At 42.4% G+C, this 24,374-nt stretch overlaps 3 protein-coding genes across 12 annotated transcripts in view; 2 read left to right on the forward strand and 1 right to left on the reverse strand.

Annotated features, from left to right (window-relative positions):
* Positions 1 to 19,715, reverse strand: part of ZMYM3 (zinc finger MYM-type containing 3) — a 72,398-nt gene extending 52,683 nt beyond the window's left edge. For 2 of the 3 annotated variants that reach the window (XM_019747931.2, XM_019747930.2), the window contains exons 1-2: positions 19,581 to 19,715; positions 9,357 to 9,527 (exon numbers count right to left, since the gene is read on the reverse strand). The gene's annotated coding sequence lies outside the window, so the exon portion shown is untranslated. Of the gene's footprint in view, positions 1 to 8,822; positions 8,840 to 9,356; positions 9,528 to 19,580 lie in introns of those variants that run through there. The other variant, XM_074324344.1, reaches the window with a different exon arrangement.
* On the forward strand, positions 9,089 to 16,279 carry LOC109455979 (rho-related GTP-binding protein RhoG). Of its 3 annotated transcripts, none has more exons than XM_019747944.2 (3): positions 9,089 to 9,205; positions 12,746 to 12,837; positions 13,018 to 13,754. In XM_019747944.2, exon 3 carries the CDS (start codon positions 13,033 to 13,035, stop codon positions 13,606 to 13,608), a length of 576 nt encoding a protein of 191 aa, XP_019603503.2. In that variant the 5' UTR covers positions 9,089 to 9,205; positions 12,746 to 12,837; positions 13,018 to 13,032; the 3' UTR covers positions 13,609 to 13,754. The 3 variants fall into 3 exon arrangements, with proteins under 3 accessions (XP_019603503.2, XP_019603506.2, XP_019603505.2); XM_019747946.2 differs by lacking the exon at positions 9,089 to 9,205 and adding an exon at positions 9,799 to 9,932; XM_019747947.2 differs by lacking the exon at positions 12,746 to 12,837 and having other exon boundaries at positions 9,099 to 9,205; positions 13,018 to 16,279.
* Positions 19,716 to 19,947: 232 nt separating the features above from the next.
* TAF1 (TATA-box binding protein associated factor 1) overlaps positions 19,948 to 24,374 on the forward strand; it is a 78,864-nt gene continuing 74,437 nt past the window's right edge. For all 6 annotated transcript variants that reach the window (XM_074324340.1, XM_074324341.1, XM_019747966.2 and 3 more), the window contains exons 1-3: positions 19,948 to 20,201; positions 21,170 to 21,284; positions 21,407 to 21,523. In XM_074324340.1, coding sequence (XP_074180441.1) covers positions 20,022 to 20,201; positions 21,170 to 21,284; positions 21,407 to 21,523 — 412 coding nt within the window. In that variant the 5' untranslated portion in view covers positions 19,948 to 20,021. The remainder of the gene's footprint in view (positions 20,202 to 21,169; positions 21,285 to 21,406; positions 21,524 to 24,374) is intronic.

Genomic DNA, 24,374 nt, shown 5'->3' on the forward strand with positions numbered 1-24,374 from the left:
ACACAATCTTTTTATCATGTGTAAAGCTAAGCTTCTCTCTAATATGCTAAGTCCCATGTATTTCCTTGGTGTATGTGTGTGTGTACTTGTCCTTCGCCTAGTTTTCTATTTATCTTTTTCTTATGACTTTGTAAAAGCTATTTTTAAAAAAGAATATATACATTTTATTTATTTATTTAATTTATTTATTTTGAAGGAGGGCACAGCTCACAGTGGCCCATGTGGGGATTGAACCAGCAACCTTGGTGCTACCAGCACCAAGCTCTAACCAACTGAGCCAACCGGCCACCCCTTTTAAAAGCTTTCGGTATACGAAGAAAATCAGGCCTTTATCCTATGTGTTGAGATATATTTTCTGAGTTTCTCCTTTAGCTTTTGATTTTCTTTTTGTGTTTTTAAAGGCAAAATACATATAACATAAAATTTGCCATTTTTAAGTGTAGAATTCAGTGGCATGAAATACATTCACAGTGTATAACCATCACCACTATTTATTTCCAGAACTTTTTCATCATTCCAAAGAGAAACTTTGTACCCATTAAAAATAATTCTCCATTATCCCTTCCCAACAGCCCCTGGTGACCTCTATTCTACATTCTGTCTCTGAATTTGAGTGTCCTAGATACCTTAAGAGTAGAATTACACAATATTTGAACTGTTGTGGCTGGTTTATTTTACCTAACATAGTGTTTTCGAGGTTCATATTTACTGTAGCATGGATCAGAATTTCCTTCCTTTTTAAGGCTGAGTAATACACCATATTTTATTTATCTATTCATCTGTTGATAGACACGAGTCACTTCTACCTTTTTGCTATTGTGAATACTACTGCTGTGAACATGGGTGTACAAGTATCTGTTTGAGTCCCTGCTTTCAGTTTCTTTGGATATATACCTAGGAGTGGAACTGTTGGGTCTTAGGGTAATTCTATGTTTAGCTTTCTCAGAAACAACGAAACTGTTTTCCACAGTAGATGCAAACGTTTTATATCTCTGTCAGCAATGCATAAGGGTTCTAATTACTTCACATCCTTACCAATACTTGTTATTTTCCACTTTAAAAAAACATTTTTTTTAAATTGGGGAATATTGAGGAACAGTGTGTTTTTTCCAGGACACATCAGCTCCAAGTCAAGTCGTCATCCTTCAATCTAGTTGTGGAGGGCGCAGCTCAGCTCCAAGTCCAGTTGCCATTTTGAATCTTTAGTTGCAGGGGGCGCAGCCCACCATCCCATGTGGGAATTGAACCAGCAACCTTGTTGTTAGGAGCTTGCGCTCTAACCAACTGAGCCATCCGGCTGCCCCCTCCACTTTTTTTTTTTATCATAGCTATCCTAATGAGTATGAAGTTGTAACTCATTGTGATTTTGATTTGCATTTCCCTGATGGCTAATGATGTTGAACATGTTTTTATGTGCTTCTTGGCTGTTTGTGTAGATATTTGAAGAAATACGAATTCTAGGATGGATTTTTCTATTTCTGAAAAAAAAAAGAGCAATCCATTGGGACCTTGATTGGGATTGCACTGAATCTGTAGATTACTTTGAGGAGTATTTTCCTCATAACAATATTAAATCTTTCAATCCATGAACATGGGCTGTCTTTCCATTTTTTTAAATGTCTTTTTTAGTTCAGCAATGTTTTGTGGTTTTCATTGCTAGTGTATAGAAATGCTACTGATTTTTTTGTGTTGATTTTGTATCTTACAACTTTGCTGAATTTGTTTATTAGTAAAGCAGTTTTTGTGGTATTTTTAAGGTTTTCTGTATATAAAGTCACGTCATCTGTGAACAGATACTTTTACTTCTTCCTTTCCAGCCTGGTAACCTTTTATTTTTTTCTTGTCTAATTTGCTGGCTAGAACTTCCACTATGGTGTCAAACAGAAGTGGCAAAGGTAGATATTTCTTTTTTTTTAAATTTCTTTGATTGGGGAATATTGGGGAACAGTGTGTTTTTCCAGGACCCATCAGCTCCAAGTCAAGTCATTGTTTTCAATCTAGTTGTGGAGGGCACAGCTCACTGGCCGATGTGGGAATTGAACTGGCGACCTTGGTGTTATGAGCACTGTGCTCTAACCAACTGAGCCAACCAGCTGCCCTATAAAAGCAGGTATTTCTGATCTTAGGGGAAAAGCTTTAAGTCTTTCCCATTGTGTATGATGTTAGCCGTGGGTTTTTCATACATGACCTTTATCATGTTGAGAAAATGCCCTTCTATTCCTAGTTTTTAGTGTTTTTATCATAGATGAGTTTTAGATTATATCAAATGCTTTTTGTGTGCCTATTGAGATGATTGTGTGAGTTTTATCCTTTATAATGTTAATGTGGTGTATCACACTGATTGATTTGCATATGTTGAGCCACCCTTGCATCCCAGAGATAAATCCCACTTGCTCAGAGTATATGATCCTTTTAATGTGCTGTTGAAATAAGTTTGCTAGTATGTTGTTGAGGATTTTTGCATCCATGTTCATCAGGGATATTGGCCTGTAGTTTTCTTTTCTTGTGTTGTCTTTGTCTGGTATTGGTATTAGGGTGATGCTGGTTTCCTAGAATGAGTTAGGATTTCTTCCTCTTTAAGTTTTTGGAAGAGTCTGAGAAGGATTGGTGTTAATTCTTTAAATTTTGGTAGAATTCACTAGTGAGGCCATCTGGTCCTGAGCTTTTCTTTACTGGGAAGTCTTTACTGATTCAATCTTGTTACTAGTTATAGGTCTTCTCAGATTTTCTATTTCTTCAAGGGTTGGTTTTGGTAGATTGTGCATGAAAGGGATATATACATGTTTCCTCTACCTACAGAACATTTCTGTATTTCCCACACCAAGCAATTCTCTAGGTCTTGGGCCACACCAACTGGGTGTTCTACAATTTAACTCAACTCTGACACTATCTACTTGGAGATAACATCAGATCCCACAAGTTAAGGGCTCAGTCCCACAAGTCTGTCCCCACTTTAGACAGCAATTGCAAGTCCAGGTTGTTATTTGTGCTTCTGACTGATCAGCTACATATTGGGGGTTCCCACAACCCATTCCTTGGGTTTGATAATTGGCTAGAATGGCTCACAGACCACAGAAAATGGTTTGCATACTAGTTTATTATAAAAGGATAAAACTCAAGACTAGCCAGATGGAAGAGACGCATGAAGGTATGGGGGCAGGAGTGCAGGGCTTCCATGCTTTCTCCAGATGTGCCACCCTCAGCACCTCTGTGTGTTCACTAACCTGGAAGCTCTCCGAACCCCTTTAATTATCATTTTTTATGGAGGCTTCATTACATAGGCAGGATTGATTAAATCTCTGGCCAGTGGTGATTAAGTCCACCTCCAGCCCCTCTTTCTTCCCCAGAGGTCAAGGGATGGGGCTGAAGATTCTAGACCTTCAATCACAAGATTAGTTCCTCTAGCTACCACCCCTTCCTGAGGCTATTCAGAAGCCCCGAGCTTCCAGGTTGGTGAACACGTGGAGGTGCTGAGGGTGGCACATCTGGAGAAAGCATGGAAGCCCCACACTTGCCCCCATACCTTCATGCGCCTTTTCCATCTGGCTATTCCTGTGTTTTATCCTTTTATAATAAACTACTGATCTAGTAAGCAAAACGTTTTTCTGAGCAAACAGTAAACAAACTGTCACCTGGTTTACTGTCTTGTTCAGGTTTTCTGTTTCTGCAGTCATTGATAGTGCATAGCGACTGAAGGCTCCAACTTCCTGTAGAACTGTCTATTTCGCCCCTCGATTCTGTTAGCTTTTGCTTCCTATATTATAGGGCTCGGTTTTTAGGTGAATATACGTTTAAAGTTATTATATGTTTTTGCTGGATCAAACCTTTTATTAATATGCAATGTCCTCTTTTTGTTTCTTGTAACCTTTTTTTATTTAAAGCCTATTTTGTCTTACAATAATATAATCACCCCAGCTCTACTTTGGTTACTATTTGCATGGAATACCTTTTTCAACCCTTTTACTTTCAACCTCTTTGTGTCCTTATATTTAAAGTGAGATTGTTAAAGACAGCATTTTTATTTTCTTATAGACAGCATTTTAAAACTTTTTATTGTGTAAGATGTCAAACATATATAAAAGAGAGAGAACAGTATAATGAACGCCCATGTACCCATCACTCGGTTCAATAATAAATAACACTGTGTTACTATTGTTTTATCTTGCCCTCTCGCTTATTAAGATTTTGCTGGAGTATTTTAAAACATATCCTAGGCATCATGTCATTTCACTTTTAAATATTTTGGCTCTTATCTTTAAAAGATAAACACTAAAAAAATACAATCACAATATCATTAGGACACCCAATCAAATGTGTAATTTCTTAATATCATCTAATACATAGCTAGTCTGTGTTTAGTTTTCTCTTAGTATTTCAACAAAGATTTATTTTGCAGCTGCCAACCTATGGATCTTTTTATTGACAATTTCTAAAACTCTGCTGCTCCCACTCCTTGTTTCCCTTAAGCTCTTTTTCCTTTTTGATGTTGCTGGCTATTCCCTCTAAATTTTGAAGCTATTCTAGATGTTCTTCTGTTCTAAATCCTTTTCTATTTCTTTCTTGGCTCCTCTCCTTCCTCCTACTTGCATCTTTGACAGCCAATGTTGAACTCATTTCTCTTTTTCTCTAACTTTCCTTCTTTCAGGTAACAAATACACATTATTGTTTCAACAATCGCCTTTGCTGATGACTCTAAAATCTTCATCTCCAGCCCAGGCCTCTCACCCAAATTCAAATTCTCTATTTCTAACTGCCTACAGGACATTGCTTCATGAAAACCCCATCATAAACTCAAACTGGAAATATTTAAGATTGAACTTATTATCTCCTCCCCCAAAATAACTCTTCGTTTCATCCTCTGGTAATGGCAACTTCATTCTCCCTGTTCTTAAACTTAACATCCTAGTTATTTCTAAACTGTAATTCTCTTTCATCCTCCTTATTCAGTTAGTTACCAAGTTCTACTGATTCTTCCTTTGTAGTGTCTCGAGCTTCTCTCCAGTCTCACTGTTATTCTCTGAAACCTAATCACAGACCTTCATAAGTAACTTAGCTACCATTTAGCATTAGGCTTGAAGTCTTAACCAACACAGTGAAATGAGAAATACTGGCAGGGTAAATATGGAACGGTCTGATTCGTAGTTGATAGGAAAATCTAAGAGAATGAACTTACAAGTTACTAAACACAAAAGAAAATATAAAATATACCAGAATTAGGAACTTACCTAAATATAAGCAATAACTAAGTAGAAAATGTTATAAAAAGAAATTCCATTCACAATACTAACAAAAGCTATAAAATACATAGGAATATCGACAATGACCTCGTACATAGGAAAGGACCGAAATAAGCACTAAGCATAGAAGAAAAATTTGATTGGACATCACCAAAATTAAATTTGCAATTTAAGAAAATTAAAGGCAAGCCACAGAGTGGGAGAAAATATTCACAATACAAAAGTCTAATAAAGGATTTGTATCCCTAACCTATAAAGAACTGTCACAACTCAAAATAAAACAAAAAACTGGGCTAAAGATTTGAACAGGTACTTCTCAAAGAAAGGCGTACGAATAGCCATTAAGTAAATGAAAAGCTGCTCAAATCACTAAGCATCAGGGAAATGCAAATAAAAACCACCCTGAAATACCAGTATGTACTCACTCGAGTTACTAAAATTAAAAAGATTGACAATACTAAATGGTGGTGAAGATGTAGAGCCACTGGGACTCTCATGCATTAGAGTGAAAAATGGTACAACCACTTTGGTGTACTATTTGGTATTTTCTTATTATGTTAAATATACAAAATTAAAACATACACCCACCCAAAGACACCTACACACTCCCAGGTATTCCACAAGAGACATGAAAATGTACGTCTGCAAAAAGATTTATGTACAAATATTCATAGCACCTGTATCCATTATGGCCCCAGACTGGAAACAAACTGCTATATATCCTTGCAACTGAATACTACTAAGCAATAAAAAGGAACGAACTACTGTTATGCCCAATAACATGAATAAATCTCAGAAACGTTATATTGAGCAAAAGGAATGCACACAAAAGAGTATATGATGTGTGATTCTATTTGTATGAAATTCTAAAAAGACATAATTAATCTTTAGCAACACAAAGCAGAACAGTGACCCTCTGGAGCTAGGGGTGGTGGGGATTGACTGCAAAGGGGTACAAGGGAACTATTTAGGGTGATGGAAATGTTATGTCTTGATTGTGGCAGTAGTTACATAAGTGCATACATTTGTCAAAAGTCATCAAACTAAACTTAAGGTGAGTTTTTTTCATGTCATAAATTATACCTCTATAAATTGGTCTAAAGAGAAAAAATACAATTCTGTAATAAAAAGGGATGAAATACTGGTCCATGCTACAACGTGGATGTGGACGAAACTCAAAAACATTATGCTAAGTGAAAGAAGCCAGATACATTGTGGGATACCATTTATGTGAAATGGTCAGGAAAGACAGCTTTATACAGACAGTAAGTAATAAGTGGTCGCCTGGGGGTTAGGAACAGGGAGTGACTGCAGCTGGGCATGAGGGATCTTTTGGAGGTGATGCAAATTGTTCTAAAATTGGATTGTGGTAATAGTAGCACAACATTGTAAATTTACTAAATGTCATTTCACTGTATAGTTAAAATGAGTGAATTTATGGTATGTAAATGATATCTCAAGAAAACCTGTTTGAAAAAGATAATTGGCCTTATGGTTCAACAGTCATGCGCCAGGGTATTTATCCAAATGAGCTAAAAACTCATGTCTACACAAAAGCCTGTACTTGGATGTTTATGGCACTTTATTCATAATTGCCCAAACTTGTAAACAAGCAAGATGTCCTTCAGCAGGTGATGGATAAATAAACTGTAGTCCATGCAGACCATGGAATATTAGCACTAAAAAGAAACGCACTGTCAAGCCATGAAAAGACATGGAGGAACCTCAAATGCATATGACTAAGTGAAAGAAGCCACCTGAAAAGGCCACACACTGTATGGTGCCAACTATGGGACGTTCTGGAAAAGGCAAAACTGTGGAGACAGTAAAAAGATCAGTGGTTGCCAGGGGTCAGAGGGGAGGGGGGAAGAATGGGTAGAGCACAGAGGAGTTTTAGGGCAGTGAAACTACTCTGTATGATACTCTAATGATGGATACCTGTCATGATGCATTTGTGCAAACCCACAGAAGGTACAACACCAAGAGTGAGCCTCATGTAAACTGTAGGCTTTGGACAATAATGATGCATTGCTGTAGGTTCATCACTTGTAACATGTGCCACTCTGGTGGTGGGACATTGAGATAGAGGGGAGGCTGTGCCTGTGTGGGGGCAGGGAGTTTACAGGAAGTCTCTGTACTTTCCGCTCAATTTTGCTGGGAACCTAAAAGTGCTTTTAAAAATAAGGTCTAGTTAAAAATGAACTGTTTAAACATAAATGGTAAGAAGATAGTGTGGGGTAAAAGTGAAATGTGTAACAATAGCACAGAGTCCAGGAAGAGAGAAATGGAAATATATTAACATAAGGTTCTTACACTCTCTGTGAAGTGGTCATTGGAAACATTTGTGCACCTACGTAATATAAGAGCTTCAAAATACATGAATGAAAAACTGATAAACTGCAAGGAGAAATAGACAAATCCACAATTCTAGTCAATTTCGGTACCCTTCTCTGAGTAACTGCTAGAAGAACTAGGGTTCCAATCAGCCAAGCTATAGTAGATGTGAACAGCGCTATCAACCAAATTGGCCTGGCTTACATTTATAGAACATTCCACCCAGTAACAGCAAAATACACGTTCTTTTCAAGTACACATGAGGTATTTACCAGGACAGACCACATTCTAGGCCACAAACAAGTCTCAATGAATTCAAAGGATTCAAGCCATACAACATATATCCTCTGAAAACAATGGAATGAAATTACGTATCAGTAACAGTAAGATCTCTGGAAAATCCTCAAATACTGGAAAACTGAATAATCCACTTCTAGATAACCCATGGGTCAAAGAAGAAATCAAAAGGGTAATTAGAAAATATTTTGAACTGAGTGAAAATAAAAGCACAACATATAATGTATGGCATTCTGCTAAAGCAGTACTTAGGGGGCAATTTTAAAGCACTAAACACCTATATTAGAACAGAAGAAAGGTCTCAAAACAATGACTTCAGCTTTCACTTCAGTAAAAAGTAGAGCAAATAAAACTTACAGTATAAAGAAATATAATGCAGATCAAAGTGGAAATTAGTAAACTAGAAAACAAAAACAACAGAGAAAATCAATAAAACCAGATTCTTGTAACCAAATGGTTACTGCGTTATTCACGCTAGTCAAAAGTTGGAAACAAACCAAATGTCCAACGCTCAATTAAATGGTAGCTAGAAAAGTCAAATTCATGGAAGCAGAAAGCAGATTAAAGATTCGTTTCAAGGGGCTGTGGGAAGGAGGCAATGAGGGGTTACTGCTTAATGGGTACAGAATTTCTGTTTGGGGTGACGACAAGGTTTTAGAAATAGACAGTGCTGATGGTTGCACAGCACTGTGGATGTCCTTAATGCCACTGAATTGTACACGTAAAAACAGTTAAAATGGCAAATTTTGTTATATATACATTTACCACAAAAAATAGTTAATATACCCAAACCCATGAATTGTACGGATTAAATGGGTGAAATTCTATGGTATGTGAATTTATGTCAATAAGGCTGTTTTAGAAAGTACATACTGAATGATTCAATTTACATAAAACTCGAGAAAATGCAAACTAGTATTTGGTGAAAGAGAGCAACCCCAATTTGCTCCTTACCTCATTTTCTTTGATCGCCTCCATTTTTCCTAACACTTTATGGGGGCTGGGAGGAGGGGTGCCTAACCTGCAGTGCAAAGGTGAGGCTTGGGATTCCCCGCCCACAGAACCAGTACTGGCGTCAGGCCCTAAGCAATCCTGTTAACGGAGGTAGGAGGTGTCCTTTAGGAGCCTGTGACATGCCGCTGGCGAGGCGGGGCCCCAGAACTCCACTTCCCAGGAGGTCTTGGGCGCCGAGCGGAGACTGCGTCGACCACGGGGTGGGACTTGGTGGCTGCCGGATGTGGCACTCAGCCCGCCAACCCTGCCCAGCCCAGTGAGACGCCGGGAGGCTGTGCCAGCGGTGGCTGAACGGCGGCGGTGGAGCACGATCGCTTTGCCCGGTAATCTATTGAGACACCCCCACCCCCACCCCCACCCCGCCCCGGCGGTACCCACCTCTGCCCTCTTCCCCGGGAAGGGCCGAGGCGTGTGCAATGGGAGGGGGAGCCAGCTCTTCCTATTGGGGCACCTCTGTGTCCCAGAATCACTCACCTTGGCTGGAGGAGGATGAGGGATGTGCCCAGCGGGCTCGTGCTGTCTACTGATGGGCCTCTCGAGTTGCCTCTGCTTAAGTTGCTGGGCACAGGGGAGCCCCCGTAGCTCCGGGCTGTCCCTGTCCACTCGGCTGCCTTTGGCCCCAGAGGGCCGAAGTCTTCTTTGCACCTGAACCAAAGAAATCAATTTTCAATGTGGAAATGTCCCTGAATTGGTGGACAACTCAGTTGCAGAAAGCACTAAATAAAAATGGGGACTTCTGCTGAATTGTTTTGCTTTCAGAAAGTTAGATTTCAAGTGGATTAGACTGAGAGCTGTGGAAAGGGTAAGCCTTGGAGAATGTGCTAGAAGACAGTAGTACTCTGAGGTGCATTCTTGTCTTGACTGTTATTGGATTTTTCATATTGTATGTCCAACCTAGGCCAAAAGGGACTGCTGTGCAGACTGGCCATGTGAAGAAGGATGCTTTGTCAGATGAGATTGGAAGATTTACAAGAAACTGTAATTCCAAGGTTAACAGTGAATGACTGACGCGGAAGGGAGCCTTCTAGGGAGCTGGTCTATGGGCTCCAGGTCTGTCCCAATTTCCAATCCTAGAGGCCTAAAGATCTCTGAGAGGCTCTGATGCCACCTGACGGCTATTGTGAGGTTTAAGTAACAAGATGGGTGGAAGTGCTTCACAGCCTGTGACAAGGCTCTCAATTTTTACTTTCCCTTTGCTTCCCCACAGCAACTTTTCCCCTCTGAGCCATGCATTACTGTGTATTAGTTTGCCGTTTCATCTAAGTCCTGCCTTTACCACAAGGTTGGAAGCTTCTAGCATTCTTTTGCTCTGTTTGTTTCTTTGAAGCCCATCTTGAGTCCCTCCTAGCAGTGCACTGCGCACAGTCGTACGCGGGAGATTGCTAGATCTCGGAGCTGTGGCGAACACAGTATTTGCCTGTCTCCTCTAACCCCCAGCCTTCTCTCAGAGCTCCCAACCCTTCAAAAAAGTATGATTTTTATTTGTAGTATTTTTAACCATTTTAAGTATACAGTATAGCAGTATTAACTATATCCACTTTGCAATGGAGAGCTAGAATTTTTTTCAAAAATATTGCAAAACTGAAACTCTATACCCATTAGAGAGCTCCCCATTCTCCCCACCTCCAGCCCCTGGCAACCACCATTCTACTTTGTTTCTGAGTTTGACTGGTCTAGATACCTTGAATAAAGGGAATCACATAGTATTTGACTTTTTGTGACTGGCTTATTTCACTTAGCATAATGTCCTCAAGGTTCATCCATGGTGTAGCATACGAAAACATTTCCTTCTTTTTAAGGCTGAGATATCTGTATCTATATCTATACATCTCACATTTTCTTTATCCATTTACCTATCGATGGACATTTAGGTTGCTTCCACCTCTTGGCTATTATGAATAGTGCTGCAGTGAACATGGGGGTGCAGAGATCTCTTTGAGACCCTGTTTTCAGTTGTTTTGGACATATTTTTTAGTATTATTTTAAAACTTTTTAACTCTGGTGAATTTCAAACATACACACAAGTAGAGAAGATAGTATAATGAACTGACTCTGAATGAGTCAGTTGTGCAAAGCAGCCCCCCCCCCCAAATACCTGGGACTTTTGCTGACCCCTCCCTTTTGTAGAGCTGACTGTGGGTGAGGATGTTTTGAGTTTTCAGACCTGAGATGTGCCAGCTGCACTCTGTCATCTGGACCCTCAGTCCTCAGTGTGACCTGAGTACCCGTCTGCAGACCATATATACCAGGAGTGCTGGTAGACAGATAGAAACAAGTATTAACAGAAATGAGTGTCGATGCCTTCTCCTAGATATGGACACGAGGGGCTGAGTTTGGGGTGCAAAGTGGTCTTTGTGCCTACGAGTTTCGCTCTGGTTCAGCAGCCCTCACATGTACTGTTGGTGTGTCTGAAAGCAGTCACTTTGAGCAGAGATGCTGCACACTGGATGATACCTAGAGGAGGCTGGGAAGGTGAGCTGTACAGTGATGCTGTAGGAATTCAGACAAAGAAACTAATCCCGACTGAGAAAGTCAAGGAAGGAAGGCTATTCTCAGGAATGTGGTTGTGACTTTGCCCTGTTTCCACTGACCTTGTGCATTTGATCCTTATGCCTGTTCCCGGATGGGAAAAAAGCAAAGCTGATGGTCAGTGAATACGCTGGGATGGTTGCCTGCTTGTCCTGAATTAAGCTCTGGACTTTGGCTGTGGGGCCTGTGCTCACGAAGGCTGCTGGGGGAATGCCTCGTAGGTCAGAACTGGTTGTGTGGGTGGAGAGTTACCCCTAGTGGGCCTGTGTGAAGCATGCTTGGACGGCCACCTTTTCTTTACCCTGACCCAAAATGAGTTGTATTGTTTTTGTCTATATGATATGATACGGGCTTAATGTAGACCTACGCTAATAAGACAACAGGATGGAGGATGAGACTATTCCCCCAAATTCCCGAGGTGAGAAACTTAATTCAGTCTGAATTCTTTTTCTGTAATCAAATCCACATGACAATTTAGCCCCTTTCCTCCTCGTTCTGACACCTGAAGAAGTTGATGCTGTAAGGATCGGCTCTGAAATGAGAGCAGTAGTTAAGAAGCTAAAGAAATTGGGAGTGCGATGGGGCACTGCCAGGGCATTCATAGGGGCAGAAACATGGGAGCTCACAGTAAACATGCTGGGTGGGGGATCATCTGTGCTGCGCCTCTCACTCCCAAACACTTGATTCATGAAGAAATGGATGGGAGTGTGGTGCTCTTTGATCCGTAGTTTTACTCAGATATTGTGGGAAGGGATGAGACCCCTGGTCTAACGTTGTCACATCATGAACTTTTGCCTTCCCCAGCAGAATAGAAGTTATGAAGTCACAGTAGCTTCTGACACTTAAGCACTTCCTGTGTGGCAGGCACTACTAACTACTGAACATGCGATCCTTCACTTAAGCCTCAGGTTAAAAATCTGCCCAAATTCACAAAGCTTAGGAATAGAGGGGACTGGTTTTGATTCCAGGCGGTCTGACTTCGGAGCCTAGACTCTTAACCAGCTCTCTCTCGGGCTCAGTCCAACTGGCCTGCCTTTCTCTCCAATATTACGGTATTGCTGTTTTTCAGGAGCAGAGTTCCTGTGCTGAGTCTATAGCCACAGACCCAAAATGAGAGCCCCTTTCTTTTGTTTCTGCTTTGGGAACCTTTCTATACCAATTTTTAAAATTAATGACCATTTATTGAGCACCTGCTATATTTGAACACCTTTGATGCCCATCTCCAGACCTCGACAACAATAGAACATAAATACCTGTCTACATATGGTGTTTAATCTTTTTGGGCTCACAGCCCTTTTTGAGAATCTGATAATAGCTTTGGATCTTCTTTCCAGAAAAATTCACTTATGCACATACATATACGATTGTATACAACTTCAGAGGTGGCTTTTGGGACCTACTGAAGCCTGTCCTCTAGCAGTCCACGGTAAGAACTCACCCTGTACCGCCCTTCCCAGCTGACTCTTCTGTGGTGTTAAGGGGCCGGGCAGTGTGTGGGGGGGTGTCTCACCTCCTCTTTCTCCTTCAAGAGAAATGTTTATAAAGCGTAGGCTGCCTACATGAACCGAGCCTCTGTGAACATTCGTTATTTCTCTCTTGTGCACAGGACTCCGAGGGAAGAATGCAGACAATCAAATGTGTGGTCGTAGGAGATGGGGCTGTAGGTAAGACCTGTCTCCTCATCAGTTACACAACTAATGCCTTTCCTGAAGAGTATATCCCCACTGTCTTTGACAACTATAGCGCCCAGACATCTGTGGATGGTCAGCTCGTCAGCCTGAACCTGTGGGACACAGCTGGCCAAGAGGAGTATGACCGACTGCGAACACTCTCCTATCCGCTGACCAATATCTTTGTCATTTGTTTTTCCATTGGCAACCCATCCTCTTATGCCAACGTGAGGCATAAGTGGCACCCAGAGGTCTCCCATCATTGCCCCAATGTACCTGTCCTACTGGTAGGCACCAAGAGGGATTTGCGGAGTGACCTGGAGACAGTGAAGAAGCTGAAGGAACAGAGCCTAGTGCCTACAACTCCTCAGCAAGGCACTTCCTTGGCTAAGCAAGTGGGGGCTGTGAAGTATCTAGAATGTTCTGCCCTGATGCAGGATGGGGTACACGAGGTATTTTTGGAAGCTGTCCGGGCTGTCCTTTACCCTGCCACAAAGAAGAACACCAAGAAGTGTGTCCTTTTGTAGCTTTCAGGGTGCTACTTGGGGACTGAACCTGAGAATAAGGGGGGATTCCTTTGGCAGCATTCGGCAATGCCAGCATGAGCCATTTGTGTCTTCTCCTGGAAACCCTAGGCTCCAGGGTACTTGGCTTTTGGAGGAACAAAGACAGGCTAGTGTGTACATGGCTGCTTTGAAGTTTGGTCTAAACCTTTTGGAGGAAGTTCGAGTGTGTGAGTGTGGGTGTGTGTGTGGTCAGAGCGCTTAGAGGAGACACCACGAGCGCTGTTCTTTCCTGTCCTGACTGGGCAACAACTAAGCACAGCAGCCTCGTACTATTCTTTGTAGGCATTTGTCTGCTTTAAAACCGACTCTCAGCTGCCCTGGCTGAAGTTATCACTGAGCAAGTGCCTCGCAGAAGGACAGGGCTCTTCACTTTGCAAATCATTGCCTTCAACTTTCTGATATACTGATGTGCAAAAACCAGCTTAGGTGTGATTCCTGGCTGTTACCAATGTTCACATGTTCTTGTCTCATTCTTGAGGCACTTCTGTTAAATTGCCTAAGCAGCATTTCCCAAAGTTCTGAGATGGTAACAGGTGTTCCTTAAAAGGGCTCTGTGGTCAAATAAGTCAGGAAGCAGCCATTTAAATAGAACCGAACAGGTTCCTCCACTGCAGGAATTTGTAACTTTTAGTAAGTACGCAACATTTCCCAAACTTATTTCACTGAATTTTTGGGGTCCTATGCAACACCTATTAACGCCTTTGGGAACAGTGTCAGAGATGCTGGTGAACAGGGACTATAATTCCCGTGGAGGCGGCTATGGAGAAGAGCGCAGTGTGGCCCTATTCTTTCTGATGTTTCCCTCTTTGTGCCTTTGAAAGGAATGTTTGCCCGCCATGGACTTGTTACTATTCCTCTTCCATCAAAGGAGGTGGATGTGGGATGTGATGGTCAGATCCGCTATGTCTCTGAGGCTCGTCTGTGGCCCTTTTTGCCCCGTCATCTCCCATTTTAGGGAAATACCACTGAGGGTTAACCCCCTAAATAAAACCAAGCAAAATGTCCTGCCAGTCAGTCAGGGAGTTCTGTGATTCCTTGAGACGTCTCTTCTGCCGTCATTCCTGAGTCACTCTAATGGCTACCTTGCTCTCTCCCTGTTCTTCCATCCTGTGTGTGCACGTGTTCAGCCCCGTGTGCCTTTGAGGTCTTTGAGCTGCTCCAAGCAAGTGGGAGTCTGTTGGGTCTCTAGACCCCGGTGGGGAGTTTGCTGGAGCTGCTCAGCCTGCCTGGGCCCGTGGGAGTCAGGTTTCATATCCCAGTGGGCCTGCTTCTCTGCCACCCTCATATTTCTGACCTTTATTTGATATGGAAGAAAAACTTACTTGGCCACCGGGCAGATAGCGGGTGACAACTCCACCGCGCACATACACTCGTCCTGCCAAACTAGCACTGGATTTCTGAGTGTGGGCAACGGAGCTGAAGGATCACATACTTACCCCGTGATTTGTGAAGTGTGTATTTTGCTCTGTGACAATCTTGCTGTGGCTCTTTGACAAGATGTGATCAGAGTGGCCTCCCTCAGACTAACTGAACCTCCCAGATAGGGCTGTCACATAAACCAGAAATATACATGACAGAGGAGACTAGACTTGGTGGGGAGCACACAATGGGATAGACAGTATGGAATATGTAATTTGGGGGACATACTTACAAATCATTGGCAAAAGTAAATATTATTTGCTATTTATCTGAAATTCAAATTTAGTGGGGCAGCCTGTGTTTTTTATTTGCTAAGTCTGGCAGCCCTACTCTTGGAGAATCTGGAACCTGGAGGTCAAGCAGAAATCAAGTAGTGACAGAAGAGAAAAAGGTTATGTCAACTCTCCACTCTTCCTGCTTTGCTTCCCGTTTCCTTTTCCCTCACAAGGGACTCAAGTGTTTTGTTTTGCCTTCATCACCACACTCCCCCACTTCATAGAGTCCTTTGTTGTTGTTTCTACACCAGTTGCGTGTCTAAAGCCGTGGAGGACCCAGGATGGACAGCACTGCCTGGCATGTGCCTTCTGCCTCACTTGCAATGTACTGTATCTATTTTCCTGTGTGACCCAGGGCCTCCTGTGGTGGGTGGCAGGGATTCTGTAGGAGCAGTGTTAGCTGGGAGAGGGAGTGAGGGTGGCCCTCCTCAGCTCAGGCCCAGGAGCACTCTGGAAAGTGGGGCTGCTGCTGTCGTGGTGTGGTGACTAGGAGTCGGCTGTCCTTGTGGAGAGTCCCTGCGTTTCCCCACAGGCATCCAGTGTCTTCCAGTCTCAGAATAGTCTGTGGATGCTGCTGGGGTGCTCACAGGACTTCATGGTTCAATGGGGCTACAAACATGGCTGTCCCCCGTGTCTCTGGGAACTCTGTTTAGCTACTAAAAACTTTTTAAGTTGGCTTCGAATAGTGCCTCCTGCTCCCCTTTGCCTGGCCAATCCCCAAATGTAAGCCTAGGTTTGGTGTGGGCAAACTCGTGTCTTTTAGGAAATGGAGGTGTGATACACAAGTCTGAGAGGTTTTGTACTGCACTGATTTGATGGTCCCAAGCATACACTGACATCTTGATGTTTACACTTGAAAGGAATTTGTATGAAGACTAACATGCTAGTGTCCCTTTTAAATTATTCATGACGAATGGTAATAAACTTTTCTGACTTTATTGGGTCTGCTGCTTTCTAAAAATCAAAGCAATTCCTCTCTCCCCGCCCTTTGCTTTGAGTGGTTTCTAAGTGCTTCTCAACTTGCAAAGGCTAGAATTACTGTAATTGTCATACTGAACACTGCACCTACCTGTAACTACATATTTTTCTAATCAATCAGCGTAGGGAACCATCTGCCCTGCTAACAGGGATCCTCTAGCCACCAACACCCCCCCACCTATTCATTTCCAGGATTTAGCTTCATTTCCTGGTTTTCACTAATGACAGACTACTTAGTTCCCTGTCGGGGATTTTCCTCATATATTACACTGCATTCAACAAAAAATTACCAAGCTCCTACTGTGTCACAGGCGTTACTGTATAGGGGCTGGGGTTGTAAAAATGAGACATTTACTGTCTTCTGCCTCCCCAGTTATCTCAGGAAAATTCCCTTCCTGTTTGCTATAAAAATGAATTAAACCATGGCTGGTAAGTATGCCGAGCTGCACTAGTAAGTGCACTAGCAAGGAAGAGCAAAACCACAATGTGTGTTTGCGTGTGTAAATAGCTTTATTGAGGTATCATTTACATACCATACAATCCACCGATTTCAGGATTTGTACTAAAATACTAAATTTATGGAGTCAGGTAACCATCACCCCAGGAGGGTCTTGGGTTAGTTAATTCCTGTCCCCAGCCCTAGGCAACCATTTATCTACTATGTCTTTCCTGAACTTTACATATAAAGGGAATCAAACGATAGGTGGCCTTTTGAAATGTGCTTCCTTCATTTAGCATAATGTGTTGTCAAGCTTTATCCATTTTAAAGCATACATGGGTACTTTAATTCCTTTTGTTGCTGAATACTACTCCACTGTATGGATAGACCAAACTTTATCTACTCAGAGATGAGGGGCATGGCTTGTTTCTACTTTCTAGCTCTTAGGAATGGTGCTGCTGTGAACCTTTGTGTACAAGGTTTTGTATGGACCATTTCAATTCTCTTGGGTGGACACCTAGGAGTGGAGTTGCTGGGTCATATGGGAAATCTATGCACTTTGAGTCAAGAATGGCATCTTTAATATTTGTAGTATCTTAAGTCCCTTTCCACATTCTACAAGCCTCCATCTACCTCTCATTGCATCTGCTTTTCCTCAAGCACAAGCACCCAAGAGGCAGGGTAAGGCACATTAAAACACATACTCTAGCTTACGTTTTTGCCTTAAGTATTAGTACAGCAATAGTATTCTAACTTTCATTACCAGAGTGCAGCATTTCAGCTACTATGCAGGTTTTGGCAGTCTCTTATCATCTGGCCTAGAAATACAGCTGTTAAAATGGTCCGTTAAACATCCATGTAATGAAGTACTAAGCAGCCATTAAAAAGAATGAGGGAGAGCCCTGTGAAGCAATACAGTGTGATTTCCAGGCTATACTAGTAAGTGAAAACAAGCAAAGTGAAATGAAAAGAGTATATATAGTATGTTACCTTTTGTGTAATGAAAAAGGGAAAATAAGACTATATAGACTCCTTTGCTTAATTTTGCAAAACTAAATACAGGAAGTACAGATAGTGAATCATGTTGTACACCTGAAACTAATGTTATATATGTCAATTATGCTTCAATAAAAAATAATAAACACAGGAAGGATAAACCAGAAATTAATGCAAATGGTTACTTACAGGGAGTGGGTGGGAATGGGGTAGAGGGTACAGGCATGGGAGCAAGACTTCTCTGGGAATAGCTTTTTATATAGTTTTCATCGTGTAAAGGTTTGCATATTTTAAAAATAAAATCATATAAAATAGGACAATAAAAACAAATCCTAAAGCTGAATACTAACACAAACACCTCCACGGAGGGGGAAAATAATGATTCAAGTAATTTTTAGTATGTCCCCAGTAGGATATATTCTAAGGACGAAAAACTGCAAAGAACTTCTGAGCTTTACTTTGGTTTATCATTAGTAGAGGCATCGGTCTTGTAACTTTGGAAAGGGTAAAATATATTATTGCTGTTGGGAACCAGGGTTCTCATTGTAAGAGAAGCAAGATACAAATATGAAACGGGGGGAAGTGAGGGAGAACCCTGCGGAATTGGATCTGAATTGAAGATATCTGTATAAACTCATTACAGGTATTTATTTTTATTACCGCTCTCCACTGAAAGGGCATATAAACAATAATGCCCTAGTTTCTAAACACCATCCCACTAAAAGGAACCAGGGATCCTGGAAAAACGGCTTATATCAGTGAGGTCCTGGACAGTGGATGTACGCAGTAAGCCTGGGACATCTTTCGCCAAAAAGCAAGGAAGTGCTCACAGACTAATGGATCCTGTCCAGAGGACACAGGAGCCAAAGTGAAGTGGTTCCCACTGGAAAAATCTGGGACCGTTTGAGCATCAAAAAGGATGATGATGATGCTAGATTATAACACATTAACAATGCAAGAAGGGAGGAAAGAAAAGGGGGAGTTCTTCTTTACTGAATAAGTCCAGTTAATAAATGTATAAAGAATTTAAGAATTAGAAAAATCACCCTTTTGCACTCCCCCAGTACAACTGATTCAGGCGAAGATCATCTACGGATGTTAAACCCATTGTGGGTAAAGGCGATGGGAAACAATATTCATTCACAGGATCTCTAAGCATCATCCCACAGATCATTTACTGATTACAAAAGGAAAAACGTGCCTTTGCGATGGACAGATGTGGTCGTCACTTTTTGAAGTGATCAAATTTAGCATCACCAATATTATGAGAACCTGACATTGTGCCTTCTGGCGGCCAGTAAAATATCTAACCTGAATCAATTTGAAGAAACAATCCTATGAATTCAGACTATAGAATATTTAAAGACCACTTGCCTGGATTCTTCTGAAAACGCAGTGCCACGCAATACAAAGAAAAAGGCCAATGGATTCTGGATTAAGAGACTAAAGGGAGATAACCAAATGCAACGCAAGAAACTTGAGTGGGTCCCGGATTGAAATGTAAAATGTCCAATTAGGATAATTGGGGAAATCTAAACAGGGACGGTGTATGTGATAATTGGGTTGTTAATTTTTAAATACGTGATAATGATATTGCGGTTATGGAGAAAATTGTCTTATTTTTAAGGGTGAAGAATCACGGTATCTGTAACACTTTCAAATTATTCAGGAAAAAACCCTGGCAAAATGTTTACAATCGTGAACCTAGGTGAAGGATCGGCTATTCATGTTACTTATGTTTTACTTTCACATTTCCCGAAATAAAACGGAGGGGACAATCTATTTGTTTGGGGGAAATGTCAATTCTAAACAAGTTACAAAGGTACCTCTGGCACAGGGCAATTAACGGCTGGTTTCTCTTTGGGACGCACCGACGAATCGACGGACAGCACGGACGAGAAGGACGGGTTCGCAGCCGTCCGCGTATTGTAGCGTAGTGACCCGCACTTACGCGCTCGTGGGCCACGTGATCCAGGTCCCGCCTCCTGATTGGTGGAAGATCCGGTGCAATGGGATAGCTCGTGTGCAGATAAGCAGAAGGGGGCGGACCGAACATTTTTTTGACCAATCGCTTTCCAGACTTCCAGCCTCCTTGTCGCGTATGGTCGAATCAAATTCCGTTAGTAAAGTAGTAACACCAATTCTACTTTCTCGCAGGACGGGCGGTCCTTCCGGTTGTTTTCCTTATTCCGTTTCCGGTAGAGCCTGGTAAGGTCAAGGAGCGCTGTGAGTCACTTCTGGGCGACTGATGTTTTTATTTCCGGCCCATGGGACCCGGCCAGGATTTTATGCTACCCGCATCCGCTGTCAGTACCGCCGCCGCCATCATGTCAGACACGGACAGCGATGAAGATTCCGCTGGAGGCGGCCCATTTTCTTTAACCGGTTTTCTTTTCGGCAACATCAATGGAGCTGGACAGCTGGAGGGGGAAAGCGTCTTGGATGATGTGAGGGGGTGGGCATGGGGATAGGGCTGAGGGTGGTGTGACTAGGAGCAGGTGGAGTGAGGAGAGGAGAGGGTACTTGGGAACCGAGAGTAGAGGGCGATGTCGGCCGCCCTTTGTGAGAGGGCTCCGTGAGTCTAAGAGGGACCGACAAACGGATGCCATCCTCGGAGACCTCACGGCTCAGTTCTGGACGAAGGAGGGGAACAGAGAGGAGGCGAGCCCCCGTAGGTCAGGGGCGCTGGTGTGGGTGGCTTTAGGAAAAGCAGCAACTTAACCCGAGTGAGGTTGCTTTCAAACCGTTGCTATGAGAACCTTGGGGATTCTTGAAACTGCATTTCTGACATCGCTGCCCGGAGATGGCTCTAGAGCAGGAGGACTGGACAGAACCTGCAACAAAATCATGTGGTTCAGGCCCCAGTTCTTAGAACAGTGAATGATCCAACCATCTGGAGCAGACCCTTCTGGTCCCAGTGCACTTCTTAGGCAGTTTTCCCAGGGTTCACTGACATTCATGAAATCGTGCCCCGTACCTGACTGAAACCCACCTGCTTTCATTAAAGCTCATTTTCTGCAGAAAATATTGGCCAATATCCCTCCTCCCTGGCAACACACAACACACACACAAGGGAGCAAAGAAGTTCTCGCCTTTTTTAATCCAACGGTGACCTGTTGCCAAAGCCTTTATTCAGAGAACTACTGTTCCATTCATTTACTCTTGCTGATGGTTCTTTGAATAATCTTCTTACATTGCTTTTAAAGTATGGTGATAAAACTGGCCATGATATGTCAATAAAGATCTGATCAACTGGCAGTGGAAGATTGACAGTCTTGAATGTGATGCTCCTTTTAGCATGCTGCGGAGTCATTTTTTATATGTCCAGCTTTGTGGACCAGGGAAGTAAGCCTTGGGGTGTGGGAAGCTTAGGTTTAGTTGTTATCTGCAACTGTGGTGCTGTCCCTTTTTCCAGGAGTGTAAGAAACATTTGGCAGGCTTGGGGGCTTTGGGTCTGGGCAGCCTGATCACTGAACTGACGGCAAATGAAGAACTGACTGGGACTGATGGTGCTCTGGTAAATGATGAAGGTGAAGTCTGGGTCATGGGGAGCAGGGTGGGGGAGGAGGCTAGCCACTTACTGTACGTGTACTTCTCAATGGGAATTGCTTGTTCTTCATTGAGATCTGTTCCCCTCCCCTTTTATTTGTAGGATGGATCCGGAGTACAGAAGATGCTGTGGACTATTCAGACATCAATGAGGTAGCAGAAGATGAAAGTCGAAGATATCAGCAGACAATGGGGACTTTGCAGCCCCTTTGCCACTCAGGTGACTCTTTGGTGTCATTGACGGAACATTCTAGTGCATTTTCCTGCCGTGTAGTCCAGTTTGTTTCTGTGCATGCTTTCTGCCATTATTCCTGCTCTCTCCCTTTGTCAGCTCAGTTCTAAGAGCTGCTGTCCTCTTGTGTTCTGGGGAAATGTCACCATACGCAAGCTTTTATTCCTCATACTGGTTAGTCCCAAATTCTTGATGAATGCCAAGTAAGGATGATAATATTTTCCTCCTTGTCATCTGGTCAACTCAGTTAATTAGATGTTGATTGAGTACCCGTTATGTGCCCTAAACTGAGACAGATAGGATGGTACAAAGATAATAAAGTCCATTTTCCGATGTTGAGGAGCTCAGTCCATGTTGAGGAGCTCAGTTCCGTGGTCTAGAACCTGGAGTTTATTCCTTCCATTGCCCTACACTACCTCTAGTGGCTTGAAACTTTTACATGAAGTTCATTGTTTATTCGTTGTCCACTGCTTTGAACTAGATTTCAGGCTGCTGAGAAGTATACATAAAACCTCGATAAATATTTAAACTTGGTTTCTTCAGGGCCAGTTCATGGATTTGAGTGCTGCTTATGTAGAGAATGAACTGCATCTACATACACAAGAAGTAACCCAGAAAAATGGAAGATGTAGGCCTCACCCTCAGGGATATTAGCATTTGGGGGAGATGGGTAAACGAATGCAAAGTGTGATTATTTATCAGAAGAGCACAAACCAGCTACAAGCTCATGTTTCTGTGTAGAGTGTTGTGTTTACTTTTGAGGCACTTGCAGAATAGCTAAGACAAATAGCATCACTGTGATTTTTGAGCACCCTGACTTAGGGTAAGGGGAAGGTGGTAAAAGCTCCGAGCTTTCTGGGATGTTGTAATTTTCAGGTTTGGGCTTACTGTCTTGGCTGGGGATGGTAAGAAGAGGATAGGTGGGGTTTCCCAGTTGGGTTTTATGAGCTGACCTGAAAGAGGAGGATGCTGCATTTGATAGAGTCTCAAGATTCTGGGATGTTCTTTTCTGAGTTCCTTATCCTCTGTGCCCTTCGCTTCCTGCTTCCCTGGCATTGGCCCCTTCACACAGCTTGATTTCCAAGGGTGCTTCTTTGGAGTAATTGGAAGTGGGTGGAGGTCATCAGAAAAGGCTTCATGGAGGTGAATTTTGAGTAAAATTTTGTAAGACAAGGTTTGATGAAGAAGGAACGGCATTTTGGTTTGGAAACATGGCTTGTCTAAAGGTTTGAAGGTAGAACTAAGTGAGTAGTGTGGGGAGAATTGATCAGCAGGTTTTCTTGAAAGGAGTGGAAAACGTATTGTCAAATAGCAAGAACCTAGGCTAGAGCGATTTGCCAGCACTTTTATGTATGTATTAGTTGAGGGGTGATGTCACAAAGGATTATAAACCAATACAAGGTTGTTAAGTAAGAGGCAGGGTGGTATAATGAAAAGAAAATGGACTTCGGAGTCAGAATGTCATAGGTTCAACTCCATATTTAGTTTGACCCTGGGAAAGTTGCTGAATCTGAGGTTTGGATTTCTCGTTTGTAACAATTCCGCAGTTTTCTTGTCTACAATAAAGGTGGTAATACCTACCTCATTCATAGGGCTTTTGTGGGAATTTAAGGTTCATTCTCACATGGTGTGAAAGGACCTGCATAATGCAGTGTCATGGTAGATCTCTGTCAGTGTTAATTGCCTTTCCTTCCCACATGAAATCAAAAGGAACACTTGTTGCTTTGGGATTTTGATTAGCAAAAGGGTAAGGGGGCAGAGTTACTTGGAGACTGTTCTTGCAGTCTAGTTGTAAAGTTACCAAGATCTACAGTAGGGTGACAATAGTGGAAAATGATAGGCGGTGTCAAACTTGAAGAGTTGCTGATAAAACATCAGTAGGATTTGGTGAGTGACGAAGTGTGTTGGAGAGAGTACAGGCTTTGTTGTTAAACCAGGCTTGAATTCTGACTTTGTCACTTAAAACTGTATGACCCTGGGTAAGTTGTCTCACTTCTATATCTCAGAATAATTCCTACGTTGCAGCATTATTGGGAGGATTATAGGTAAAATAGCTACAAATACCTGGCACATAATGGGAGCTCAATAAGTGGAAGTTGCTATGATGACTATCAGTGACTGATTGGCAAAGGTGTGTTGAGGGGTAAGAGATTGATGGAGACAGGAGACTAAAGTCAAGCTGGGAAAATGAGGATGGCGGTGGTATTGGTAGTAACAAGGGCATTGAAGAGGGGAAGGGCATTTCAGTGTACAGGGGAGGTGGCTGTTGAATGTTTGAGTGGGAAGGCTCTTCAGGCAGCAGAATGTGTTGCAGCTGTAGAGGGGGTAAGTCAGAGCAAGTCATACAGATTTGGGTTAAATCTGAAGAAAGGTGATTGTTGAGAAAAGGCAATGGAGAGTGTAGAGAGGAATCAAAGCAGAGCGTTCGGGACCAAGTACTGAGTAAGTGGTTAAAGGGCCGTGAAAACAGGCTGCAGAAGGTGGAAAAAAGATGTGTCAGGTGAGAAGAGAGAAAGCCCAGTCTTAAAGGAAACTGACAGAGAAAGAAGAATGTTAAGTCTAATTATGAGATTAGGCAGGGTGAAAATAAAAACTAAAACAGGATTTGATGGGGAGAGAGAGCAAAGCTTTTAAACCTTCTTGGGAGCTCCCGAAATCCCCGCGTGAGGTATACATAGCGTTACAGCATTTGGCAATATCATGATACCCTCTCTTTCTGAAGACAAGCTGCATCTCCTGTGTGTTCTTAAGGGGTCTGCATAGTGCTTCGTGTGGTGCTTTAAATTCTCAAGTGACCAGGGAGCTCCAGGCTGTTCTGTGACATTCTGGATATCGAGGA

The sequence above is a fragment of the Rhinolophus sinicus genome, chromosome X, assembly GCF_036562045.2.
Source record: "Rhinolophus sinicus isolate RSC01 chromosome X, ASM3656204v1, whole genome shotgun sequence".
In the NCBI taxonomy this organism is placed as follows: domain Eukaryota; kingdom Metazoa; phylum Chordata; class Mammalia; order Chiroptera; family Rhinolophidae; genus Rhinolophus; species Rhinolophus sinicus.